We start from the raw sequence: 24,990 nt of genomic DNA, 5'->3' as shown, positions 1-24,990 counted from the left end.
ATGTATTACTGCCTAATCATCTGGAAATTGGGCTGGGAACCCAGAGGGTTACATGCTCCTCTTCCTCATAATGCTGTTGTGTCTGTGTCCGAACACAAAGCCTGCTGTGTTTGTTGTGATGAATGTGGAGAGAAGGAGTACTAGAGTCTGTCTGAGGTGTCATGAAGGAGCTGTTCAGAGAACTCACACCAGAGATGGCAGAACTACCCAGGTTGTGTTCATTAGGGCACACCATTTAAAGATCAGGAGAGCTTCTTATTGGACAAGTTCAGATAGTCAGTATGCAGACTACGCTTTGCACTCATTCTTTGTTTCCTACACTTGATCATGGCAATATTATATACTCCTGCTGATTTTATTTTTTATTTTTTTGGGTTGTTCTGACTAATTGGTGTATCTCTTGATGACAAATGTAGTCTACAATGAGCAGCATGATGCTCTCTGCATCTCAATGGGTTTAGGATAAAAGAAGAATCAGGTGGTGGTACAAACCTTACTCTCATCTGGCTAATCAGTCATTCATCTAATTTCTCTCACCGAGTATCATTTGTTGCGGCTCCGCAATCAGACCCTTCAGCAATCACTGCGTGTGTGTTAGGGTTGGGCGACGTCAACCGTTGTCCTATCGTGATTATGTACCCATAAAACATTGATATACACAATAGTATTGCCTCCTATTGGCCAACCAAAAAACCCCAAACAACTCCACTTAAGCGACTGTTGCGCGAAAGATAATGATGTTGAAAGCCTGGGCAGAAGCTTGGAACAGGTGTGTCTGTATGACTGTGTGGCGCGCACATGATGGAGCAGTGGCAGTCTGATGAGGAACAGTCTGTCTTACCATAGTTAGTTAGGTTCATTGGATAATTTGCCTCGTAAAATAATACTAAATTCAGAATATTGTTCTAGCTCTCATAAAGCTGTGATTGAGAACAGCCTACGCTTATGCTATAGACTTTCATTCTTGTTATTTTTTAAAAGCTGCAACTTTAGGACAACACCTTCTTAGGCGAGAATATTTGGGAAATAAGCTACTGTTCATAACTTTAACTTTTATTATAGGTTATTGGCCATTTTGTTTTTTTCCAGGCCCGCATGGATAATTGTATTTCTTAATAAGCTTAAACTTGATTTCAACTTTTGCGAGTCTTCGTTTCTTTACTGTGCGGCGCCAGTCAAGTTCAAATAGGCTAAACCGTTGTCTGTCAATCATCGTTGATAGACTATGCTATCATAATATCGCGCAACCCTAGTGTGTGTGTGTGTGTGTCACCTGTGATGGCCTCTCCTGGCTGGTTGAGCCTGGTGTGTGTGTGTGTGTGTGTGTGTGTGTAGACTGCTCTCTGCAACCCCCCTGGGTGTAGGCTACAGGTGATCTCTATGCAGCTCCACTCTCTGTGTGGAGGTGAGACCTGGTTAGAGTAATGTTCTCTCTCTCATCTTGTTGTTGTTGTCCTATCTCTCCAGCCACGACTCCCTGGTTTGAGGCGTACAGAGAGAGCTTCCTCCAGTCCATGCCTGCCTCCGACCATGAGTTCCTCAACCACTACCTCGCTTGTATCCTTCGCACTGCTTCAACATAGTAGAATAAACCCTATGATGATGAGGGAAAAGCTATCTCTCTCTCATTCCTCCTTCCTTTTCTCCCGGTTTTCTTTACCTCTCTCTCTGTCTTGTTCAGTTTATCCCTGTCACTCTCCACCTCTTTCTCGCTCCTCTGTTTTCATCTTCCTCTCCCGTCCTGTCCTACTCCCTCTTTCTCTGTCTGTGTGGTTGTCTCCCCCTTTCCTACTCCCTCTTTCTCTGTCTGTGTGGTTGTCTCCCCCTTTCCTACTCCCTCTTTCTCTGTCTGTGTGGTTGTCTCCCCCTTTCCTACTCCCTCTTTCTCTGTCTGTGTGGTTGTCTCCCCCTTTCCTACTTCCTCTTTCTCTGTCTGTGTGGTTGTCTCCCCCTTTCCTACTCACTCTTTCTCTGTCTGTGTGGTTGTCTCCCCCTTTCCTACTCACTCTTTCTCTGTCTGTGTGTTTGTCTCCCCCTTTCCTACTCCCTCTTTCTCTGTCTGTGTGGTTGTCTCCCCCTTTCCTACTCCCTCTTTCTCTGTCTTTGTGGTTGTCTCCCCCTTTCCTACTTCCTCTTTCTCTGTCTGTGTGGTTGTCTCCCCCTTTCCTACTCACTCTTTCTCTGTCTGTGTGTTTGTCTCCCCCTTTCCTACTTCCTCTTTCTCTGTCTGTGTGGTTGTCTCCCCCTTTCCTACTCCCTCTTTCTCTGTCTGTGTGGTTGTCTCCCCCTTTCCTACTCCCTCTTTCTCTGTCTGTGTGGTTGTCTCCCCCTTTCCTACTCGCTCTGTCTCTGGTTGCTCCCCCTTTCCTACTCGCTCTGTCTCTGGTTGTGGTTCTTTGACGGCCGTCCCTGCAGGTCTGTTGGTGGTGTCATCCAGTGAGGCTGTACCAGTGGAGAAGTTCCTCAAGCTGTCTCAGGAGCAGCACAGGATCCAGCACAGCGGCGAATACACCAACCCCAAGTGGTTCATCCCCAACACACTTAAATACTACGTCCTACTGCACGACATGAGCCAGGGAAACGAACAGAGGTGGGTAGTAGTGACGCAAACACCACACGCATGTGCAGACATGCAAGTGCGCACACGCACACAAAATCTCAGACAGCCAGGCCAATGACCTCCGCTCTCCTTCTCTTTAATCCATTGACCTCGGCTAACCCTGTGTTTGCGTGTGCGCGCAGCCCCTCTGCCATTAGACAGAAGCAGTAATGAGGAAGGTGTTCACTCTGCTTCTCACCGGCAGTTATGGATTCCCTTAATTCTCTCTCTCTCAGGGCTGACTCTGTGTATGAGGATATGAAGCAGAGGTATGGTGCTCAGGGTTGTTACCTGTTGAAGGTCAACTCTCGTACGGCAGCAGCAGGAGCAGACGAACAGATCCCAGACCCATGGAGCCAGTACCTTCACAAGAGCAGCCTGCAAAGCCAGGTACAGTAGAGCCCAGACAAAATATTCCAAGTATCTAGTTGCTAATGTACAGTAGCATACAACTGTCAGTACCATTATCGGGTTCATTAGGACACATTGTTTTTTCGACGGAAAAAGAAAATGAATGTTGCTTATTGGACAAGTTCAGGTTGTACCTTCCTGTTTTACTCAGTTTCTGAGCGTTTTCTTCCGTTGCGTGCCTATTAAACATGTTTGCTCATGGCTGTTCTAGGATCAGTATGAGGATCCAGCCCCAGCCCCTGTAGTGGTGAACAACACTGCTGTAGAGAACAACGTAGGAGGAACATCCGAGGTGGATGGACACGACTCAGAAGAGAAAGGTGAGCTTAGCCACTTAGCAATACTCAGGAGCTGAAGATGTCATGTCATTAGCCACTCCTCCACTCCTGAACATGAACATACTTGTGGTCCTGTGTGGCTCAGTTGAAAAGAGCTTGGCCCTAGCAACTCCAAGGTCATTGGTTCAATGGGATTGCTTATCAATGAAAAAATATTTAAAACGTGTAAAATACACATTTTGTATTTGTGAAACCTCTTTTCCACCTCCATTGTGTGTCTGATTCATTCCCCTCTTACTCTACTGAAAGATTGATGATTGCGTCAATAAAGAAAGACACTGCTCTAGTTGACTTATTTAATTCAGATTAGTAACTATCATCTGAAGCATGCCTGGGTTGACAATGTGGTGTTGATGATTTGTTCAGATTGAGTTTCCCAACATTCTGGATGCACATCCCCATTTGAAGTGTGCTTAGGTTCTTGACCATGTTTTGTTGAAGTTGTTGTTTATCCAGACGGAATGACCAACATTGTGGCCACATGCCTTCACATTGTTGACAGTGACATTGTGTGTTGTTGACAATGTGTTGTTTATCAGACGGAGTCTTGGTCAACAGTCTGGACAACACCCATCCCCTCCAGCTGGATACACCCAGTGACACGCCCGGTAGCCTCGACGCTCTCAGGGCCGTCGCCGTGGAAACCAAGCCACCGCCTATCGCCACGGGAATGGCAGCGGCCGCCAGCCATGGGGCGTGCCTAACGCTGAACGACCACGACCGCATCAGACTGTTCATCCAGGAGTTTACCTTCAGGGGACTACTGCCTCACATAGAGAAGAACATCAGACAGCTCAATGACCAGGTAGAAAGACACGCACACATACACAATGACCATGAGACGGCTCAGTGACCGCGTACACACACGCTGCGGTAATATAATGTCGGCACTCTGCCTAGTGTATTGTGTAATGAATAATTATTCCCTTCGCGATTCTGCGATTGCTTTTTTCTTTTGCAAAATTGTCAATTCCCTGCATATTATGAGAAGATTTGACCAATAACCGCATAAAACAGTCAAATCACTTCAATATTACAGCATAAAACTGTCCGATTACTGCACGGCAAATTGGACAAAATCATTGCAGATTGCCATGCAAAATGTCAGAATTGCAGCAGCAAAATCAAGCATTTTTGCCTGCAAATATCACTCCCAAGAAAAGCAGCGAAATCCTGGAATGACTGATTGATGGATGGAACGATCAATGATATGGCCTTAGGCCTTCTAATGATCTGATCTCATTCCTTTTCTCTCCCTCCCCCTCTCACTCTCTGTAGCTGGTCTCCAGGAAAGGCTTGAGTCGCTCTCTTTTCTCTGCCACTAAGAAGTGGTTTGGAGGAGGGAAAGTTCCAGAGAAGAGTATTGCTGAACTGAAGAACACTTCTGGCCTCCTGTAAGTACATCACCTTCCTCCTCCTCTTCTTACTCTTCATCACCTTCATATCACCATTAGCGAGGAGATTTTCCTGTTAGTAAGTGCCAAGACCAAAGCTATCACACTGCTTACTGACCAGTGATTGTAAAGGATGGCAGGGTCCTCTCATTAACAGATCACACCTGGGATCACACTCTGGTACATACAGTATGCACACAATCACACATTTACTGTGTTCAACCATCCACGTGTCTAATCAGAGGTGCAGAACGAGAGGCTAGAGAGCGTTAGAACTCGTCAGAGATCAGCTGTAGGCTTTCACCCAAAGCAGTGTAGAGTTTGCATATTTTGAATTGTTCAGGATGGTGGTTTGCTATTACAGCTGAGGATCTGTGTGTGTCCCAAATGGCATCCTATTCCCTATAGTGTACTACTTGTGACCAGAGGCCTATGGGCCCTGGTCAAATGTAGTGCACTAAATAGAGAACACTAGGGTGCCATTTGGGACACAGCCTCAGAATGGTTCTGGATGGCCGTTTGCGAACACCTCCACCTCTTTATCTCCTGAGCGGTCTGACCTTTGCCCTCTGTCCTGTGTGATGTCATTAGCTATCCCCCAGAAGCCCCTGAGCTGCAGATCAGGAAGATGGCTGACCTGTGTTTTCTGGTTCAGCACTATGAGCTGGCCTACAGCTGCTACCACACGGCCAAGAAGGATTTCCTCTCTGACCAGGCCATGCTCTATGCCGCTGGGGCACTGGTGAGAACACACACCTACACAGAGGGAGAGAGAACACGCGCGCATACACACACACACACACACACACACTCTCAAAGAGAACACACACGCATAAACACACACGTGCGTACACATGCTCACACACACGTTGCATGCGCACACACACAGTACATTGTCATGAAGGTAGTTAACAGTCTTGCAGAAAGGACACAGCAGGAGGTAATGTTTAGGTGCCAGAAGGTGAAGTAAGTGCTTGGCAGCAGCAGCACATGCACAATACTGAGACTGAGCACACGCACACCAATCTACCTTGCACCTCTGAATGACAACAAAACAAGAACAGAGTCTTGAGTTTTTGTACTCTTGGAGACCTGAGCAGTAGGGTGTCTACCACAGCAGACTAGAAAGAAAGTACCGTAAATGTGAAGTTTGTCCTGTATAATGTTCAGAGGACTTAAAGAACAAAGACTGTAATTTGATGTCTGAGAGAACAGAAGCATCATTAAAGGTACAACAACAACAACAATGACAGAACTAGAGGTGGTGTCACCGGTGCACATCTGAAGAATGCATCATGGGAGTGCCCTAGACAGACATACAACACTGAATGATATTGGAAAATGGCCACACACACACACACACACCATATTGATCTCCCCGCCCTCTGCTTCCCGTCCTAGCGTCCTGCAGTGTTAACGATGCGGCCACGCCTCATGGCTTTCTGGGTCGCCTAAATATGAACGGCAGACAGGTGTGAGTGTATGTGTGTGTGTAGCCAGACTATTAATGGCAGGCCGATGGTCTGGAACCGTGACCGCCCCTCACGTGTCTGATACCTATCCTCAACACACCCACCATATTACCATTTATAACACTCAACACTGATGGGTGTATGGATGTATGATGAATAGATTTTAAATGATTATCTTTCTCCTCTTTTGCTGCCCCTCTCTCCTTTGTCTCTTTCGGTTTCTCTCCCACTGTCTAATCTTTCTCCTCTCGCTCTCTCTCATTCATCTCTTTCCCATTATCCTCCCCCCTCCCCCTCCCCCCTCCTCTCTCTGTCTCTCTCTGTCTCTCTCTGTCTGTCTCTCTCTCTCTCTCTCTTCCTCTCTTCTCTTCTCTCCTCTCTCTGTCTGTAGGAGATGGCAGCAGTGTCTGCGTTTCTACAGGTTGGGGCTCCAAGGCCGTATCCAGCACACTACATGGACACGGCAATACAGACCTACAGAGATGTGTCCAAGTACGACATTAACACACACACACACACACACACACACACACGTGTTGTCACAAAATCGCACATCGACTAACAATGGCCAGTAAGCTAAAATACCCAGCCTCATAGCCGCATACAAGCCACAAAACTACAATACACAGGTTCTCTCACCCCTATGGTAGTGTGTGTGTAAGAATATGTTTTATAAATGTCTGTCCCCCATACAGGAACATGGTCCTAGCTGAACGTTGTGCTCTGCTCAGTGCTGAGGTACTAAAGAGTCAGGCCAAGTACTCTGATGCTGCTACCCTCCTCATCAAGATGACCAGTGAGGTGAGAAGACCCTACTAGAGCACGGCCGATATATCGGTTCACCGATATTATCGGCCGATATTGGCCTTCTAATACTATATCGTTATTGGACGATAATTCCACCGATAACCGATATTCAAAAAATGAGATGAAAAAAAGGGAATCTCATGCTTATCTGAACACTTGCGGCCATTCTCATGATGTCATTATTGTCACTATTGTAAGAAGTCAACATTTGAAGCGTTTTTCTTAGACAATTGCTGTGTTGGATGGCAATTTTTGAGAATTCAGTGTGGAATAATGATTGAATTTCCTCGCTGTTAAACAGTATATAGGCAGGTATATCAGTAAGTTATGTCCCCCCAAAAATCGGAATCTGTATTGGACCCAAATAAACATTGGTCGGGCTCTAGACACTACTTCTGATTTATCATTGTATCAGGTTCTATGTTTTTCCACTATAGATTAACCTCTGGCTCTGTATACATCTGTAGCAGTCAGACCACTGTATGTTACGTGTAGCATATTTATGTGTGAAACTTTTATGTTGCTGCCTACTGCCGTCTTGAACAGGTTTCTCTTGCAAACTAGATTTGATCTAAATTAGACTAACCTGTATAAATAAAGGTTAAATAAAAATGTGTGGTATGTCCATGTTATTAGCTAACCTGTATAACCCTGTCTATCTCCCTCCCAGGACTCTGACCTGCGTTCTGCCCTCCTATTGGAGCAGGCAGCCCACTGTTTTATTAACATGCGGAACCCCATGGTCAGGAAGTTTGCCTTCCACATGATCCTGGCAGGACACCGCTTCAGCAAGGCAGGGCAGGTGAGTGTGACCAAAACAGGCTAAAGTTAGGCCGTGTTCTGTAGACCTGAAACTGAAGAGAGCGAAACAGGGAGGTACTATGTACTTCGGTATGTAAATCCCTGTTAAAGAGGAATTGTGGGTGTGTGAACACCAATGAGGCCTTTTTAAAAGCAGAATGTGGTGATCTGAGACAAGGTGAAACAGAATTGATTCTACTGGTGGGTCAGACAGGTGATATGGTTTCTGTCCTTCTGAAGCCCCGTTTGAGCGGGAGGCCTGCAGTCTTCAAAGTTTTAGAATCGTTTGAGCATTCCATTTCACAACTCTTGATTGTTTTCTTCCTCTCCTTTCCCTCTGCTGTTTCTCTCTCCCCTGCTGTATCTGCCCCCTCTCTCTCCCTCCCTGTAGAAGCGCCATGCGTTGCGGTGTTACTGCCAGGCCATGCAGGTGTATAAGGGTAAAGGCTGGTCCCTGGCTGAGGACCATATCAACTTCACTATCGGCCGCCAGTCCTTCACCCTGCGCCAACCAGAGAACGCTGTCTCAGCCTTCAGACACATCCTCACCAACGACAGCCAGCAAACCTCCACACAGCAGGGAGCCTTCCTCCGGGAATACCTCTACGTCTACAAGGTAACACCCTTACAATGTTAATACAATCCTATCACAACCTTAAAACAACTTTAACACAACGTTAGCACAACATTATTACAACCCCACAGCAGGTAGTCAAGAAAACAAGATCACAACACAACCTATACATAACCTCAATACAGCCTTAACATTACCGTAATACAGGGAGGCTCAGGAAGCCTTCCTTAGAGTACCTCTAGACCCCTCAACAAGGCCATGGCGTGATAGACTCTGGTTTGACACACGCTGTCCAAGTGTTGCATGGTGTACAGGTACAATATTCATATCATTTCATACACTGAGTGTACAAAAACTTAAGGACACCTGCTATTTCCATGACAGACTGACCAGGTGAATCCAGGTGAAAGCTATGATCCATTATTGATGTCACCTGTTAAATCCACTTCAATCAGTGTAGATGAAGATTTTTAAGCCTTGAGACAATTGAGACATGGGTTGTGAATGTGTGCCATTCAGAAGGTGAATGGGCAAGACACAACATTTAAGTTGTGTCCCTGTATGCTTTCAACACCTTGTAGAGTCCATGCCTCGACGAATTGAACTCAATATTAGGAAGGTGTCCTTAATGTTTTGTACACTCAGTATATATTCAGTTTATATAACATGTACCTGTGGGCTGACACTCAAAGAAAATAACTAAAATAAGAAATGCATACAGAGAAATTATCATATTGATCACAGGATTTTGTAATAATCAAATTGGTATATAAAGAAACGAGGTGGCCTATAATTAATTTCGAAGTGCAACAGAGCTGCCTTCCAGCAGTCTCTGATTGATTGAGAGATTCAAGGAGCTATCATCGTTAAGTAACATAGTAGACTTAATATTTACATTCATGCACTTTGAAATGAATTTGGAACTTTGTCCCAGAAGCATTTAACTGCAGGGCACTCCCACATATGAAGGAATGTGCCTGCCTGATTTAGAGGACACAGTGAACATTTGGGAGTTGGGGCCAATTTCATTATAAAACGTTTCCTTGGTTTTAAATACAGTCTGTGAACAAACATAAAATGTATAAGTTGTTTTCCAAGGTCACATGTTTCCATATTCTGTTCCAGTTAAAGGGTTGTTCAGATTCACTTAGATCTAGGCTTGGGTGATACCCCGGAATAAACTGTATAATTTGAAATACCGACGGGGGTGCGTGCTACGCCACTGCTTATAATTATACTGAATAAAAATATAAACGCAACAATTTATTGATTTTACTGAGTTACAGTTCATATGAGGAAATCAGTCAATTGAAATAAATTCATTTAGGCCATAATCTATGGATTTCACATAACTGGTAATACAGATATGCATCTGTTGGTCACAGATAAAAAAACATAATGGTATTTTTGTGCATTCAAATTGCCATCGATAAAATGCAATCATGTTCGTTGTCCGTAGCTTATGCCTACTTATACCATAACCCTACTACCACCATGGGGCACTCTGTCCCCAAGGTTGACATCAGCAAACCGCTCGCCCACACGACGCCATACACGTGGTTTGCGGTTGTGAGGCCTATTGGACGTACTGCCAAATTCTCTAAAACAACGTTGGAGGCGGCTTATGGTAGAGAAGTTAACATTAAATTATCTGGCAACAGCTCTGGTGGGCATTCCTGCAGTCAACATGCCAATTGCACGCTCCTCAAAACTTGAGACATCTGTGGCATTGTGTTGTGTGACAAAACTGCACATTTTAGAATGGCCTTTTATTGTCCCCAGCACAAGGTGCACATGTGTAATGATCATGCTGTTTAATTAGCTTGTTGATATGCCACACCTGTCAGGGGGGTGGATTATCTTGGCAAAGGAGAAATGCTCACTAACAGGGATGTAAACAAGTTTGTGCACAGAATTTGAGAGAGATAAGCTTTTTGTGCATATGGAACATTTCTGGGATCTTTTATTTCAGCTCATGAAACATGGGACCAACACTTTACATGTTGCGTTTTATAATTTTGTTCAGTGTATAAGTTAAGTATAACTATGAGAAATCTAAGATGCGTCAAATAAATTATATCCATCTCAGGGCTCCAGCTATGCATTCGGTTTGCTAACTTGCTAGCTAAGTGGCTGGATGTCAAGATCAAGCTTCTTGGTTACAGAAGAGACATTCAATCCCCTCCTGGACCAAGATCCTTATTTTTTTTTTTACATATAGAATCCCAATTAATTAAATAAGATCTCTGTGGGCGTAGTCGTAAAGATTTGTCATTTAACTTTTCGAATGTATTACCTTTTGTGGCATAAACACAACCAGTCATGATGTTTTCATCGGATTGTCAAACAATCACTTCAAAGGGCTCCTTTAACAAATCAAATGTATTGGTCACATACACATGGTTAGCAGATGTTATTGCGAATGTAGCATAATGCTTTCCGACAGTGCAGCAATATCTATCAAGTAATATCTAACAGTTACACAACAAAAACCTAATACACACAAATCTAAGTAAAGGAATGGAATAAGAATATATAAATATATGGATGAGCAATGTCATTATCAGAGTGGCATACGCTAAGATGCAATAGATAGTATAGAATACAGTATATACATATGAGATGGGTAATGCAAGATATGTAAACATTATTAAAGTGGCATTATTAAAGTGACTAGTGTTCCATTTATTAAAGTGCCCAGTGATTTTCAAGTCTATGTAGGCAGCAGCCTCTCTGTGCTAGTGATGGCTGTTTACTAGGCTACCCGCGCACATTCATTTACTCACAACATATTTCCAGCCTCCAAACAGTGGTGAATGGAAAGAGACATCTGTTACACAAAACACCAAAAAGTGTCATGACATTTGGCAATTGTCATTAGGCCAGAATTTATGCATCCACTGCTGTCCACACGCGTCTCGGTGTTGGCCAAATTTCAGTGTTCTCGTCAAACCACATTGAATTTTGGAGCGTAGGCTATACCAACTGTTTACCAGTCCATTCGCGGATTTTTCATGCCTCTGAAATGCAGTAGTGATAAAATGGTGGAATAGCCTACAGTTTTCTTGACATTTTGTGTTAATTATTGTGGCTCATGTTCTACCGGTACGGCGTACCCCCACTATTACCGGATTGTACCGCCTTACTTTCACCCCTGACATTAGGGCTGTTTTTCCGTGTTACTAACGAGTATTGCGATACTGGTGTCGTCCCGGCCCTACTGCACACACTACAGAACTCTGGTCCTCCGTGTGTATGTGTGTACGAAGCGTAATGCAATAGTGAAATTGCACGTTTCTTTTGAGTCTGATAGCCTGTGTGTTAAGTTGTCTCAATATGAAAAATGTGACAATCCTCTCCAGTCTGGCATTACTTAATTTGTATACTAGACTAATATTTAGAAGTAATAATAACTTGAATAATAAAAATTAAATGCTACTCATAATAGTGAAATTGTAGAGAAAAGCCATGTTTCTTTTGAGTCTGACATTGGCCTGGCCAATTACTGTAACCTGAAATTCCAAGACCGTCACAGCCTTGTGTGTGTGTGTGTTAACAGTATCTCCTTGCGCTCTACCTGTTCCTCCAGAATGTGACGGGTGTGTGTGAGGTGGCGCTACCCCAGCTGCCCCTACCCTGCATCAACAGCTCTGCCACCAGGGTCTACTTCGGCCATGAACGCCGCCTGGCAGAGGGTAAGACTGAGACACACACACACACTGCTCCCCAATCACATATTGCAAGCTGCAAAATAGCTGTGAGACAGAGTGCAGTGTGTGTGTGAACTTAAATGTGCGTTTGAGACTGTGAAATGAGACGTAAGTCTAGTGTTTGTGCACTGCTGCTGAGTGAAAGTGTGACTAGCTTCGTTATTAAAGAGTCAAACTTTGAATGAAGATCAGAGGAGTTAAAGACTGCGTCCCAAATGGCACCCTATTCCCTATATAGTGCACATCTTTTGACCAAGTGGGGAATAGTGTGCCATTTCAGACATTCCCAAAGTGTGTGGAGGTGGCCGCCTGGGCTGAATAAATACATTTCTAAATCAGCGTCCCTGTCCTTAGTTTTGTAATTTAGGATTAAGACTCAGTCCTGACACATTTTCAGCACAAAAGGAGGTATTGTCCTGTGGGGGTTGAGACGTGGCATACCTTTACATACGTAGGTGTGCGTGTGTCATAAGTGGGGTGTGTGTTGGTGTTGAGGAAAGAAGGTCACAAACATGAAGTTAGATGAGTCATTATCCCCTGACACTGTCTGTCACAACAGAGCCACCAGAGATAATGTGGCATTTATGGAATGTTTGTAGGCTTGTGTATGTTTGTCTGTATGTATCCCTTTTGCATCAACCAACTCACATAGCAATTTTTTGCCCAAAATGTCATTTTTCAGTTGTATTATTGCAGTATATGTTCTACTGCATAGTGCTGGTTTGATCCATAATGATCTGATTGCTTGATTGATCAATTAATTGGTTTGATATTGATCGATTGATTGTAGGGATGTGCATCTTTCACTTTCAAGACAATTTGATACGTATCTAGATACATGGGCTCTGATACGTTACAGGAACGATATGTTTTAGTTTGAAATGATTTGGTGTGATTCTGAGCTGAGCCATAAGGGAAACTGGGCATCTACCACACCACTATCAATTAGGGGGGGCGATGTTTGCTTTTTGTCCCCCCCCACACACACACACACACACACACACTTTTGATCTGAAATCACCATCAGCCATTAATTAATTTGTCATTTTTGCAGATTTGAAGTGTTAGAGAGAGTAATTTATCAATATTTATCTTTTAAAATTAGCTATGACATATCCAAAGTTCTGCTATATATTTATTGGCTTTCACCCGTCTCATAATCCAATGTTTTTTTTAGACCGTTTGGAAGTTTTGACAGAGTCTGAGTGAGCTTCTCTTCTTATCCCACTTCGACCATGCAGTGCCGGTTGCAAAAGTGATTGCTGTCCTCGTTGTGAAATTATCAACTTCATCCTGTATATCTAAAAATCACCATATATACTGATTGTTTCAAGCAAAACTACCAAAACTATTGCTGATGGTGAACCTGAACAATCGAAATAAAATCGAATGTAAGCTTCGATCAGCATGTAGCCTACCTATAGCCAGATAAGTTGTCTCCGACGGTACCTTAGGCTACTTTCATTCCGGTAAAACACAATTGTCAACGGCGCATTTGATAAAAAATAACCTAGTAAATTACATTGGTTGTCACTCAACTAATAAAGCAGCTTTGCGCAAGCCATTTTACTAACGTGTCAGATGAGGAATAGGCCTACCTCATTGGTCAGCACACGAAGCTGCATATAGCGCACAGTTTGACTACGCTACTGATAATGCCTGTTTTTCTTTTTCAACACAATTACATGCTTAGTTCGACACTGAAGGAGAGGACACAGTTGTCACAATAGATGAGAGGTATTTTCGGAAGGTAAAAAGACATTTGAGCAAAACATTTTTGGAAACAGGCGATTTCGTAACGTTTTAATCGATTTCCTGACCGATGCATGCTACATTTGGATTGATTTGGGGTCCAACGGACCGATGCACTCGTATCTTAAACATTTGAACTGGGGACTGATGCGTATCAGTGAATCGTTACATCCCTAATTGATTGTGATATTGGTTTATTGATCAGGTGAGAAGCAGGCAGCCACCCACGTGTCCTTGGACCAGGAATTTGACCGGGACCTAGCTGCCATGTGGCAGGACCTCGAGGAACAGGTGGTTGCCGCCGCCAACCGTGGGGTCGTCCCGGCAACGTTTCAACCCACCCAGTGCTGCCTGAACAGTCAGACGGACAACCTCCGCATCCCGCTTGCTGTTGTGGAGGGTAAGTACACTAACACTCCTGTCTCTCATTCCTCCTCCTTTTAGCACGGCTTTCTTTTCTTATCCCACTCCCTCATCTCTATCTTCTATTCAGCTATAAGTCTGATAGCTTGATAGTTAGCCCACACACACACACACACACACACACACACACACACACACACACACACAACCCTGCACCTGCAACCACACACACATATTATAAATAGTATTGAATTCACTATCCTCACATACAAAACATTCGGAAAGTATTCAGACCCCTTGACTTTTTCCACATTTTGTTACGTAACAGCCTTGTTCTAAAATTGATTACATTCTTTCATTTCCTCATCAATCTACACACAATACCCCATAATGACAAAGCAAAAACTGTTTTTTAGATTTTTTTACACAAAGAAATAAACAGAAATATCACATTTACATAAGAATTCAGACCCTTTACTCAGTACTTTGTTGAAGCACCTTTGGCAGCGATTACAGCCTTGAGTCTTCTTGGGTATGACGCTACAAGCTTGGCACACCTGTATTTGGGGAGTTTCTCCCATTCTTCTCTGCAGATCCTCTCAAGCTCTGTCAGGTTGGTTGGGGAGCGTTGCTGCACAGTTATTTTCAGGTCTCTCCAAAGATGTTAGATCGGGTTCAAGTCTGGGCTCTGGCTGGGCCACTCAAGGACATTCAGAGACTTGTCCCGAAGCCACACCTGCGTTGTCTTGGCTGTGTGCTTAGGGTCGTTGTCCTGTTGGAAGGTGAACCTTCCCCCCAGTCTGAGGTCCTGAGCAGGTTTTCATCAATAATCTATCTGTACTTTGCTCCGTTCATCTTTCCCTCGGTCCTGACTAGTCTCCCAGTCCCTGCCGCTGAAAAACATCCCCACATCATGATGCTGCCACCACCATGCTTCACCGTAGGGATGGTGCCAGATTTCCTCAACGTGATGCTTGGCATTTAGGCCAAAGAGTTCAAACTTGGTTTCATCAGACCACATAATCTTGTTTCTCATGGTCTGAGAGTCCTTTAGGTGCCTTTTGGCAAACTCCAAGCGGGCTGTCATGTGCCTTTTACTGAGGAGTGGCTTCCGTCTGGCAACTCAACAATAAAGGCCTGATTGGTGGAGTGCTGCAGAGATGGTTGTCCTTCTGGAAGGTTCTCCCATCTCCACAGAGGAACTCTGGAGCTCTGTCAGATTGACCATCTGGTTCTTGGTCAACTCCCTGACCAAGGCCCTTCTCCACTGATTGTTCAGTTTGGCCGGGCGGCCAGTTCTAGGAAGAGTCTTGGTGGTTCCAAACTTATTCCATTTAAGAATGATGGAGGCCACTGCGTTCTTGGGGACCTTCAATGCTGCAGACATTTTTTGGCACCCTTCCCCAGATCTGTGCCCCGACACAATCCTGTCTCGGAGATCTACAGACAATTCCTTCAACCACATGGCTTGGTTTTTGCTCTGACATGCACTGTCAACTGTGGGACCTTATATAGACAGGTGTGTGCCTTTCCAAATAATGTCCAATCAATTGAATTTACCACAGGTGGACTCAAATCAAGTTGTAGCAACATCTCAAGGATGATCAATGGAAACAGGATGCACCTGAGCTCAATTTCAAGTCTCATAGCAAAGGGTCTGAATACTTATGTGAGTAAGGTATTTCTGTTTTATTTTTAATAAATGTGAAAAAATTATTTAAACAACTTTTCTCTTTGTCATTATGGGGTATTGTGTGTAGATTGATGAGGGAAAAATATAATTTAATCAATTTTAGAATAAGGATGTAACGTAAGTCAAGGGGTCTGAATACTTTCCGAATGCACTGTATACCCTCAGACATTTTGGTTGTGTTTGTCCTCATCCTGGTGTCTTTTCTCGCTTGCTCCTATGTAAAGCCAATCATAGTTGAAGTGGTGTTGTCTGTTCTCATCCTGTTGTCTTTATCTCGTCTCTCTCTACCTCTCGTCTCTTTCACTACCTCGCTCTCTCTTTCGCTACCTCGCTCTCTCTACCCCTCGTGTCGCTCTCTCTCTACCCCTCGTCTCGCTCTCTCTCTACCCCTCGTCTCGCTCTCTCTACCCCTTGTCTCGCTCTCTCTCTACCCCTCGTCTCGCTCTCTCTCTACCCCTCGTCTCGCTCTCTCTCTACCCCTCGTCTCGCTCTCTCTCTACCCCTCGTCTCGCTCTCTCTCTACCCCTCGTGTCGCTCTCTCTCTACCCCTCGTGTCGCTCTCTCTCTACCCCTCGTGTCGCTCTCTCTCTACCCCTCGTCTCGCTCTCTCTCTACCCCTCGTGTCGCTCTCTCTCTACCCCTCGTGTCGCTCTCTCTCTACCCCTCGTGTCGCTCTCTCTCTACCCCTCGTGTCGCTCTCTCTCTACCCCTCGTGTCGCTCTCTCTCTACCCCTCGTGTCGCTCTCTCTCTCTACCCCTCGTGTCGCTCTCTCTACCCCTCGTGTCGCTCTCTCTCTACCCCTCGTGTCGCTCTCTCTCTCTACCCCTCGTGTCGCTCTCTCTCTCTAAACACCCCTTGTCGCCATCTCTTTCTACATCGCTCTCTCTACATCTCTACCTCTAGAACCCATCATAGTTGAGGTGGTGTTCCGGAACCCTCTAAAGGTTCCACTGGTTCTCTCTGACCTCTCGCTGCTCTGGAAGTTCACGCTCAAAGACTTCAATCGACCGCAACCGCAGGAAGACTCGGTCGGAGACGCCGTGGCCATCAGCAACGAGAAGGAGGCCATCACTCCCAGGGTAAGAGTGTGTGTGTTACCTTTGGTCTGTGAGGCTACAGTGCTGTAAGAGCAGGGTCGTGTTCATAAGTACACACCGTAGCAAAAACACGTTTTTCTTATTGGATAAGTCCCTCCCCGTTTTGGTGCCTATTGAATATGACCTGGACTATTCTTCAATCGGCTCGTCCTGTCTGCAAAGGTCATCAGCAGGCTCATTTAACCTCAAATTTTTACAACCCCTCCTGCTGCAGACCCCACAGAAAGATGACGTCATCGCCACAGAAGTCATCCCAGAGTTCTACCTGAGCCCTGAGGAGACGAGATTGGTAAGCTGCCTTTTATGGTGCTCTCTTCTTGCTGTCTTTCCTCTCTCTCTCTCTCTCCCTAATTTTCTGTGACTTCTCTCTATGTCCAACCCACAGTCTCTCCTCCTTTTCCTCTTACAATTAGTCTCTATCATTTTGTTCTCTTTCTGACCCCTCTCTGTCTCCTCCCTCAGGCTCGTCTGAAACTGCTGCCCCACCAGACAGGTCAACTCAACATCCTGGGTCTGGTCTATAACCTGGCCTCCACCCCCTCTACTGGAGACACTACTATCAACAGCACCGCAGCCTCACAGAGCGAAGGTAACATATACACATGGTCATGCAGTCACACACACACAGTAAAACCAGTACTATAATTAAGCAATAAGGCCTGAGGGTGTGTGGTATATGGCCAATATACCACGGCTAAGGGCTGTTCTTAGCACAGCTTAACACAGAATGCCTGGATACAGACCTTAGCTGTGGTATATTGGCCATATACTACAAACCCCTGAGGTGCCTTATTGCTGTTATAAACTGGTTACCAATGTAACTAGAGCAGTAAATAGTAATTTTCTGATATACCACGGCTTTCAGCCAATCAGCATTAAGGGCTTGAACCACCCGGTTTATTATCCTGTTTTGGTCCCTCTCACCTGACCAATGTGGTTGCGGTCCTCTCAACAGGTCCCTCAGCGGCAGAGGGGACGTCAGTTCGTGGTCGACAGGACCTAGAGATCCAGGGACCACGGTTGAACCAGACCAAAGAGGAGAAGACCTCAGTCAGCCACGGTCCTGACCGACGTCTCGACCCCACCATCACCCCTCCCATGCCCCTGCTAGAGGTACTCGCTCAATTCCAAATCAACCCTTAGCCCCTGGATCTCTAGATCCCTACTCACTGGACACTTCTGTAGATCTGAGAGGATTGGATTAGTGGAAGTAATTCTTAGATCCACAGGAATGGCTAGGGAGTAGGTAGGGGCTAGGGGGTACATTTTTGATTCAGGGCTCGTCCATTGTCCATTACCCACTGCTCTCCACCCCTCACTCTCTGCTGTCTGCCCTCCTCTTTCCCTGTATGACTGATGGTTCCATACCAGTGATATGAAAATGTCTATGGTCCATAAAAATACAAACTGTTCCATCCATACATAGTCGTGAAAATAAAATAAGGTGTTTTCTGATTATTCCATCTTTCGGGATTTCATCTACTTTTTTTTCCCATCTACTTTCTCAATTTCGGCTATGTATTTCCATTTAGATTGAACTGGGCAGTATATGAGTAATTATGGGATGGATTCAGACTAGTCTATATTCAAATGACTGGCAGCCAAGTCCCTCCCTATCACTGCTTTATATCTGCCTGTCTCCTGAGAAAGACTGCTACACTGTAACTGGTCACCCATTAACTAACCTCTCTCTGTCCCCATTTCTCTATCACTATCCCATCCCCCCACCCCTCTCTTCCTCGCTCTCTCCGCTTTCTCTCCCTTTTGCACCCCCCCCCCCCAGGTATTCTTCCTCCAGTTCCCTACCGCCCTGCTATGTGGTGAGATCAGGAAGGCTTACGTGGAGTTCTGTAACGTGAGTCGCGTTACCCTGTGTGGCCTGCGGGTGGCGTCCACGCACCCAGACTTCTTTACCTTTGGAAGCACCTCCTTAGCCACACCTCTCACCCCACTCAGCCCCACCTCTTTTGAAAACTGCTCCGCCTACAAAACTCTGGCCACACCCCCTGGCGCCACGCCCGGGTCCGTTGCCGCGGTGACACTGGTTTCAGCGGGGGACTTTGGGTCGGGGACAGGGTTGGGAGGAGGAGGAGTGTCCGGTGCGGGTACGGGGGGTAAATGGGTAGCAGAGATCCCTCTAGGAGAGGGGACACTAAAGCCTGGAGAATCTACCCAGCTGCCCCTGTGGCTGAGAGGACCAGACCAGGAAGGAGTCCACGAGATCAACTTCCTGTTCTACTACGAGAGCGCAGAGAAGGGAGGCAAGATCAGGTAGGATATTCACTACACAAGCCAAGGTCAGGTAGAGGAGAGTTATTCAAGAGCGAAGTCTGTTACTCACTACATACTGAAAAGCCACATTAGACCAGCCATTGAAGCGGGGGAGAGAATCCAAATCAGGTAGGGGAGAGCAAAAGAGCAACCTTTTATAATCCGATAGGGGAGAGTTATTCGAGAGAGAAGCCTGTTACTCACTACACATTAGGCCTACAGCAGCCATCCAGAAAAGGGAGAGAGCAGCCTGTTAATCAGTTAGAAGAGAAAGCAGGCTATTCTATTCAGGTAGGGCTGTGGGGAAGCTGCCTGATGCAAGACATGAATGCAAGAAACTATCTCATAATAAAAGACGGAACGGAGCAGATGTAATCCTCAAAGAAATTGAGAAAGCTGCCTACGTTTCAAGTCTTCACACAAGACTACACAAGTTAAGATCAGGTAGGGAAAGAGAAGACTGGTATTCACTCATTAGTCAATACACATTGCACAAGCCAAATAGTGTAACATGAAAGCGTTAAGAGGAGAAAGTAGCCTTTTGATATTCAGGTCGAGGAGAGGCATAGGGAGAGTTGAAGATTATTCACTAGTACACAAACCAAGGAGTGGAACATGAAAGAGATTCCTCATGTCTCTTCTCCAATTGTATTACATGATTTAAATTCTATATGATTAAAGTATTTTTTTATTTAATTTAGTCTATTTTAAGCATGACTAGTGCTTCAAGTTGAATTAAAAAGTTTTAATTTCACATATTTTAGAGCAAATATTCTGAGAGTTGACTTGAGGGGTGTAATCAAGCAGTAGAAAATGGAAGATGAGCACCGGCCCAATTTAAGCACTGCCTGCAGCATATTAGGTATCATATTAGGTATCATTTCAATACAGGTGTCCATTTCTAAGCCTCCTAGACATCCTGAATGTACCCCTGAATGTTTGTCAGTATTGCTTTAAAATCTGTGCTCATTGGAGATCAAATGAGGTCAAATTGGGACACTTTTGAAAAGCCATATCATTCTACTTTGGAAAGTTATTTATTTTTCTCTTCATAAAGGACCTTTCACATCTTACAGAATGTGCCTGATCATCTGTTTAAATTAAATGGTTTAATTTTAATGGGGTTTCCGTAGTTTCAATTATATAGAGCCTGCAGCATTACTAAGCACAACGTTTGAGTTGTAAATGCATTGCATGAACACATTTAAATGACTCAATCTCTTTTTCCTCATCTCTCGTTCCCTCCATCCGTTTCTCTTTTGACCATCCCTCCATCTAACTTCTGCTCTCTCCTTCTGTCACTCCACTCACGTTCTCTGCTTTCCTCCATCTCGAACCCCTCTCTCTCCCTTCCCCACTCTCTCCCCCTCCTTACCTCCCTGCCCCCTTCTCTCCATCTCCTCTTTCCCTCCCCCTCTCTCTCTCACCCCCCCAGTCACAGGGTGTTGCGTCACACAGTATTTATTTGTGTGAGTCGTTCACTGTCTGTTCGGGCCACAGCTTGTCGTAGTAACACACTGCCGGAGGAGGAGGAGGAGGGGGAGGAGGGGAGGAACGGCAGCATGCTGGTCTTTGTTGACGTGGAGAACATCAACTCAGTGAGCTCAACACATGCGTGCACACACAAAACATGCTATACACACACACTAACACACGTTCTGTTGTGATACTCATACGCACACATACTATTTCAGTCACACAATCACTCATAGTTAAGGTGATGATTGATGGTACATTTGTTATTCAAGTTTCTACTGTGTTGTGAACTGTACAAGCATGATAGGGCATGCTGATGTGGATGTGATGTACACATGAATATTAAGTCAGACATTGCTGTTCAATATGTTGACTTTAAATGCTGATCATTATGATACATATTCTCTCTCTCTCTCTCTCTACAGAGTGAGGCTGGGGTGCGTGAGTTTCACATTGCACAGGTCTCTAGCAGCAGTAAGCAGTGGAGACTACACAAGTGTATAAACCCAGCAGAAGACAAAGGTTTGTCCCTCTGCTCTCCGTAGCCCTCTCAGATGGGACTACAAATAGTCTTAAACTCATTTACTGGATGACTGTTTGACATTTCGGTCTCTGCTTTTGATTTGTGCATTTCCATTCAAAGAAGATGCTTGATTTAAGAAGTTTCAGTTGGTAGCATTTCACTCCTTTCAATTCTTTCACTGTTTCTTTCCGTTGTTTCATTTGGAAGGATTTTATTTAGCTTTTTGTGTTGCTGAGGAGTCTATCGCTAGGTGATATGCTGTCTGTGGAAACTAAGTTGTTTCCTAGTTAGCCATGTGGCAGCAGGCAGACTGGGTTAGGAAGGTTTCACTTCATCCACTGGATTGCTTTGGTGTGTTTGGTTGTGTTCCATAGCTGTTATGTTAATTAGATAGATGCGTTTTGGTGGTTTGATCAGTGAGGTTCACTTGTTTGGAGGGGCTACCTTGATTGGGCTATCTAGTTCATTTGGTAGGTTAGTGTACAGAATATTATGTTCCTAAGTCACAGAGCATTTTAGAATCACATTTTAGTAATTTAGTAGACACTCTCTTATCCAGAGCGGCTTACAATTGGTGGCTTTTTATGCTATCCGATAGCTATGCGACCGCCCTTCATAGTTCATACAGTATTACATACACTACATGACCAAAAGTATGTGGACCCCTGCTCGTCGAACATCTCATTCCAAAATCATGGGCATTAATATGGAGTTGGTCTCTCCTTTGCTGCTTATAACAGCCTCCACTCCTCCGGGAGGCTTTCTACTAGATGTTGGAACATTGCTGCAGTCACTTGCTTCCATTCAGCCACGAGCATTAGTGAGGTCGGGCACTGATGTTGGGCGATTAGGCCTGGCTCGCAATCGGCGTTCCAATTCATCCCAAAGGTGTTCGATGGGGTTGAGGTCAGGGCTCTGTGCATGCCAGTCAAGTTCTTCCACACCGATCTCGACAAACCATTTCTGTATGGACTTCACTTTGTACCTGGGGGCATTGTCATGCTGAAACCGGAAAGGGCCTTCCCAAACTGTTGCCACAAAGTTGGAAGTACACCATGAAAAACAGCACCATACCATTATTCCTCCTCCACTAAACTTTACAGTTGGCACTATGCATTGGGGCAGGTAGCGTTCTCCTGGCATCCGCCAAACCCAGATTCGTCTGTCGGACTGCCAGATGGTGAAACGTGATTCATCACTCCAGAGAACGCGTTTCCACTGCTCCAGAGTCCAATGGCGGCGTGCTTTACACCACTCCAGCCGATGCTTGGCATTTCGCATGGTGATCTTAAGCTTGTGTAGTGCTACTCGGCCATGGAAACACATTTTATGAAGCTCCCGATGAACATTTATTGTGCTGACGTTGCTTCCAGAGGCAGTTTGGAACTCTGTAGTGAGTATTGCAACTGAGGACAGACGATTTTTAGGCGCTACATGGTTCAGCACTCGACGGTCACGTTCTGTGAGCTTATGTGGCCTACCACTTCGCGGTTGAGCCGTTGTTGCTCCTAGACGTTTCCACTTCACAATAACAGCACTTACAGTTGACCGAGGCAGCTCTAGCAGGCCAGAAATCTGACAAACTGACTTGTTGGAAAGGTGGCATCCTATGACGGTGCCACTTTGAAAGACACTGAGCTCTTCAGTAAGGCCATTATACTGCCAATGTTTGTCTATGGAGATTGCATGGCTGTGCGCTCGATTTTATACACATGTCAGCAACGGGTGTGGCTGAAATGGAAGAATCCACTAATTTGAAGGGGTGTCCATGTACTTTTGTATAGATAGTGTACTGTGATTCAGATCCAACTCTTGTTATTCATCTCTATGCCAGGCTGGTTAGACTATCCCCGTGGGAACTAGCTTCATGACTGATGACCAGTGGTGTGGCTGGTGGCCACACCACTGGTGTGGCCACCAGCCACACCAGTGGCCACCACACACACACACACACACACACACACCACAGGGTGGGCACTTCTGCAAGTAGGTCACTTTGCTCATTTTCGCTCTGTCATCACACATGGGGAATTGTGGCGCTATATATAGAGGTGGCAGTGACCAGAACAGAGTGGAAAAGAGACACCACACACAGAACCCCCCCCCCCCCCATCCCACAACAGTGGACTTGCCTCATAACATTGCACATTCACATTAATCAGAAGGGATATCTGTGGGGGTTATTCTTCCTCAATGACGTAGAGGTGTGTGTGGCGTACAGAAAGCTGCCAGAACGTATGTTGCACCGCTAATGCGCTAATTAGCCTCTCAGCAGGATCACTCGATAACACACACACACAGTGTCAATATCTGCACTCCTCTGCCAATACCATCTCTTATCCCTTCCTCCCTCTCTTTCCTCTTTCCATTGTTCTCTCTCTTCTTCTCTCTGTTCCTCTGCGATCATACTAGTTCACAGTAGAAGTGCTAGTTGCCTACATACAATACATTAAGCTACATCATGTTTTCCTTCTATAATAGTAATTGCTGTTTGTTAATAGGGCTGGGAATTGCCAGGGACCTCACAATATGATATTACAATACTTAGGTGCCGATAAGATATGTGTTGAGATTCTCATGATTCTATATGTATTGCGATCGATACTGCGATTTAATGTTCCAAAAATATTGCTCACTATGTCTGCTGCAGAGACACGAGAAAGCATGAGAAAACGAGTTTTGATCAGTCAGGGGAAATAGAAGTGCTGAAAACATGTTGGCTCACTATAAACAAAAATAGGGAGAACAAGTTATCGGATGAAAATAGTATTGACGCAGGTACAGCCGACTAGCGCTAGCTAACACTACCTACAGTAGCATGCATATATATGCTACCTATATACACACTCAGGAGGCCAGGTCATCTGATGCAGCACTCCCTCACTCTCCTTCTTGGTAAAATAGCCCTTACCCAGCCTGGAGGTGTGTTGGTGGGTCATTGTCCTGTTGAAAAACAAATGATAGTCCCACTAAGCCCAAACCAGATGGGATGGCATATCGCTGCAGAATGCTATGGTAGCCATGCTGGTTAAGTGTGCCTTGAATTCTAAATAAATCACAGACAGTGTCACCAACATAGCACCCCCACACCATAACACCTCCTCCTCCATGCTTTACGGTGGGAACTACACATGTGGAGATCATCCGTTCACCCACACCCCGTCTTACAAAGACATGGCGGTTGGAACAAAAAATCTCAAATTTGGACTCCAGACCAAAGGACAAATATCCACCGGTCTAATGTCCATTGCTTGTGTTTCTTGGCTCAAGCAGGTCTCCTCCTTATTGGTGTCCTTTAGTAGTGGTTACTTTGCAGCAATTTGACCATGAAGGCCTGATTCACACAGTCCCCTCTGAACAGTTGATGTTGAGATGTGTCTGTAACTTGAACTCTGAAGCATTTATTAGGGCTGCAATTTCTGAGGCTGGTAACTCTAATGAACTTATCCTCTGCAGCAGAGGTAACTCTGGGTCTTCCATTCATGTGGCGGTCCTCATGAGATCCAGTTTCATCATAGCGCTTGATGGTTTTTACGACTGCACTTGAAGAAACTTTCAAAGTTCTTGAAATGTTCTGTATTGACTGACCTTCATGTCTTAAAGTAATGATGGACTGTAATTTCTCTTTGCTTGTTTGAGCTGTTCTTGCCATAATATGGACTTGGTCTTTTACCAAATAGGGCTATCTGTATACCCCCCTACCTTGTC

At 45.0% G+C, this 24,990-nt stretch overlaps 1 protein-coding gene across 1 annotated transcript in view; it reads left to right on the top strand.

Annotated features, from left to right (window-relative positions):
• Positions 1-24,990, top strand: part of LOC311149316 (trafficking protein particle complex subunit 8-like) — a 61,345-nt gene that overhangs the window by 18,253 nt on the left and 18,102 nt on the right. Inside the window, exons 4-23 of the mRNA XM_084186461.1 lie at positions 1,468-1,557; positions 2,416-2,590; positions 2,836-2,989; positions 3,222-3,330; positions 3,888-4,153; positions 4,627-4,742; positions 5,334-5,484; positions 6,606-6,706; positions 6,910-7,015; positions 7,692-7,823; positions 8,214-8,438; positions 11,986-12,091; positions 14,064-14,258; positions 16,819-16,994; positions 17,227-17,301; positions 17,475-17,601; positions 17,968-18,125; positions 18,796-19,283; positions 20,719-20,881; positions 21,185-21,281. Coding sequence (XP_084042587.1) covers positions 1,468-1,557; positions 2,416-2,590; positions 2,836-2,989; positions 3,222-3,330; positions 3,888-4,153; positions 4,627-4,742; positions 5,334-5,484; positions 6,606-6,706; positions 6,910-7,015; positions 7,692-7,823; positions 8,214-8,438; positions 11,986-12,091; positions 14,064-14,258; positions 16,819-16,994; positions 17,227-17,301; positions 17,475-17,601; positions 17,968-18,125; positions 18,796-19,283; positions 20,719-20,881; positions 21,185-21,281 — 3,210 coding nt within the window. The remainder of the gene's footprint in view (positions 1-1,467; positions 1,558-2,415; positions 2,591-2,835; positions 2,990-3,221; positions 3,331-3,887; positions 4,154-4,626; positions 4,743-5,333; positions 5,485-6,605; positions 6,707-6,909; positions 7,016-7,691; positions 7,824-8,213; positions 8,439-11,985; positions 12,092-14,063; positions 14,259-16,818; positions 16,995-17,226; positions 17,302-17,474; positions 17,602-17,967; positions 18,126-18,795; positions 19,284-20,718; positions 20,882-21,184; positions 21,282-24,990) is intronic.

This window comes from Coregonus lavaretus, assembly GCF_964263955.1.
Source record: "Coregonus lavaretus genome assembly, chromosome: 21".
NCBI classification, from domain to species: Eukaryota; Metazoa; Chordata; class Actinopteri; order Salmoniformes; family Salmonidae; genus Coregonus; species Coregonus lavaretus.
This window is presented reverse-complemented; position numbering and strand designations above follow the sequence as displayed.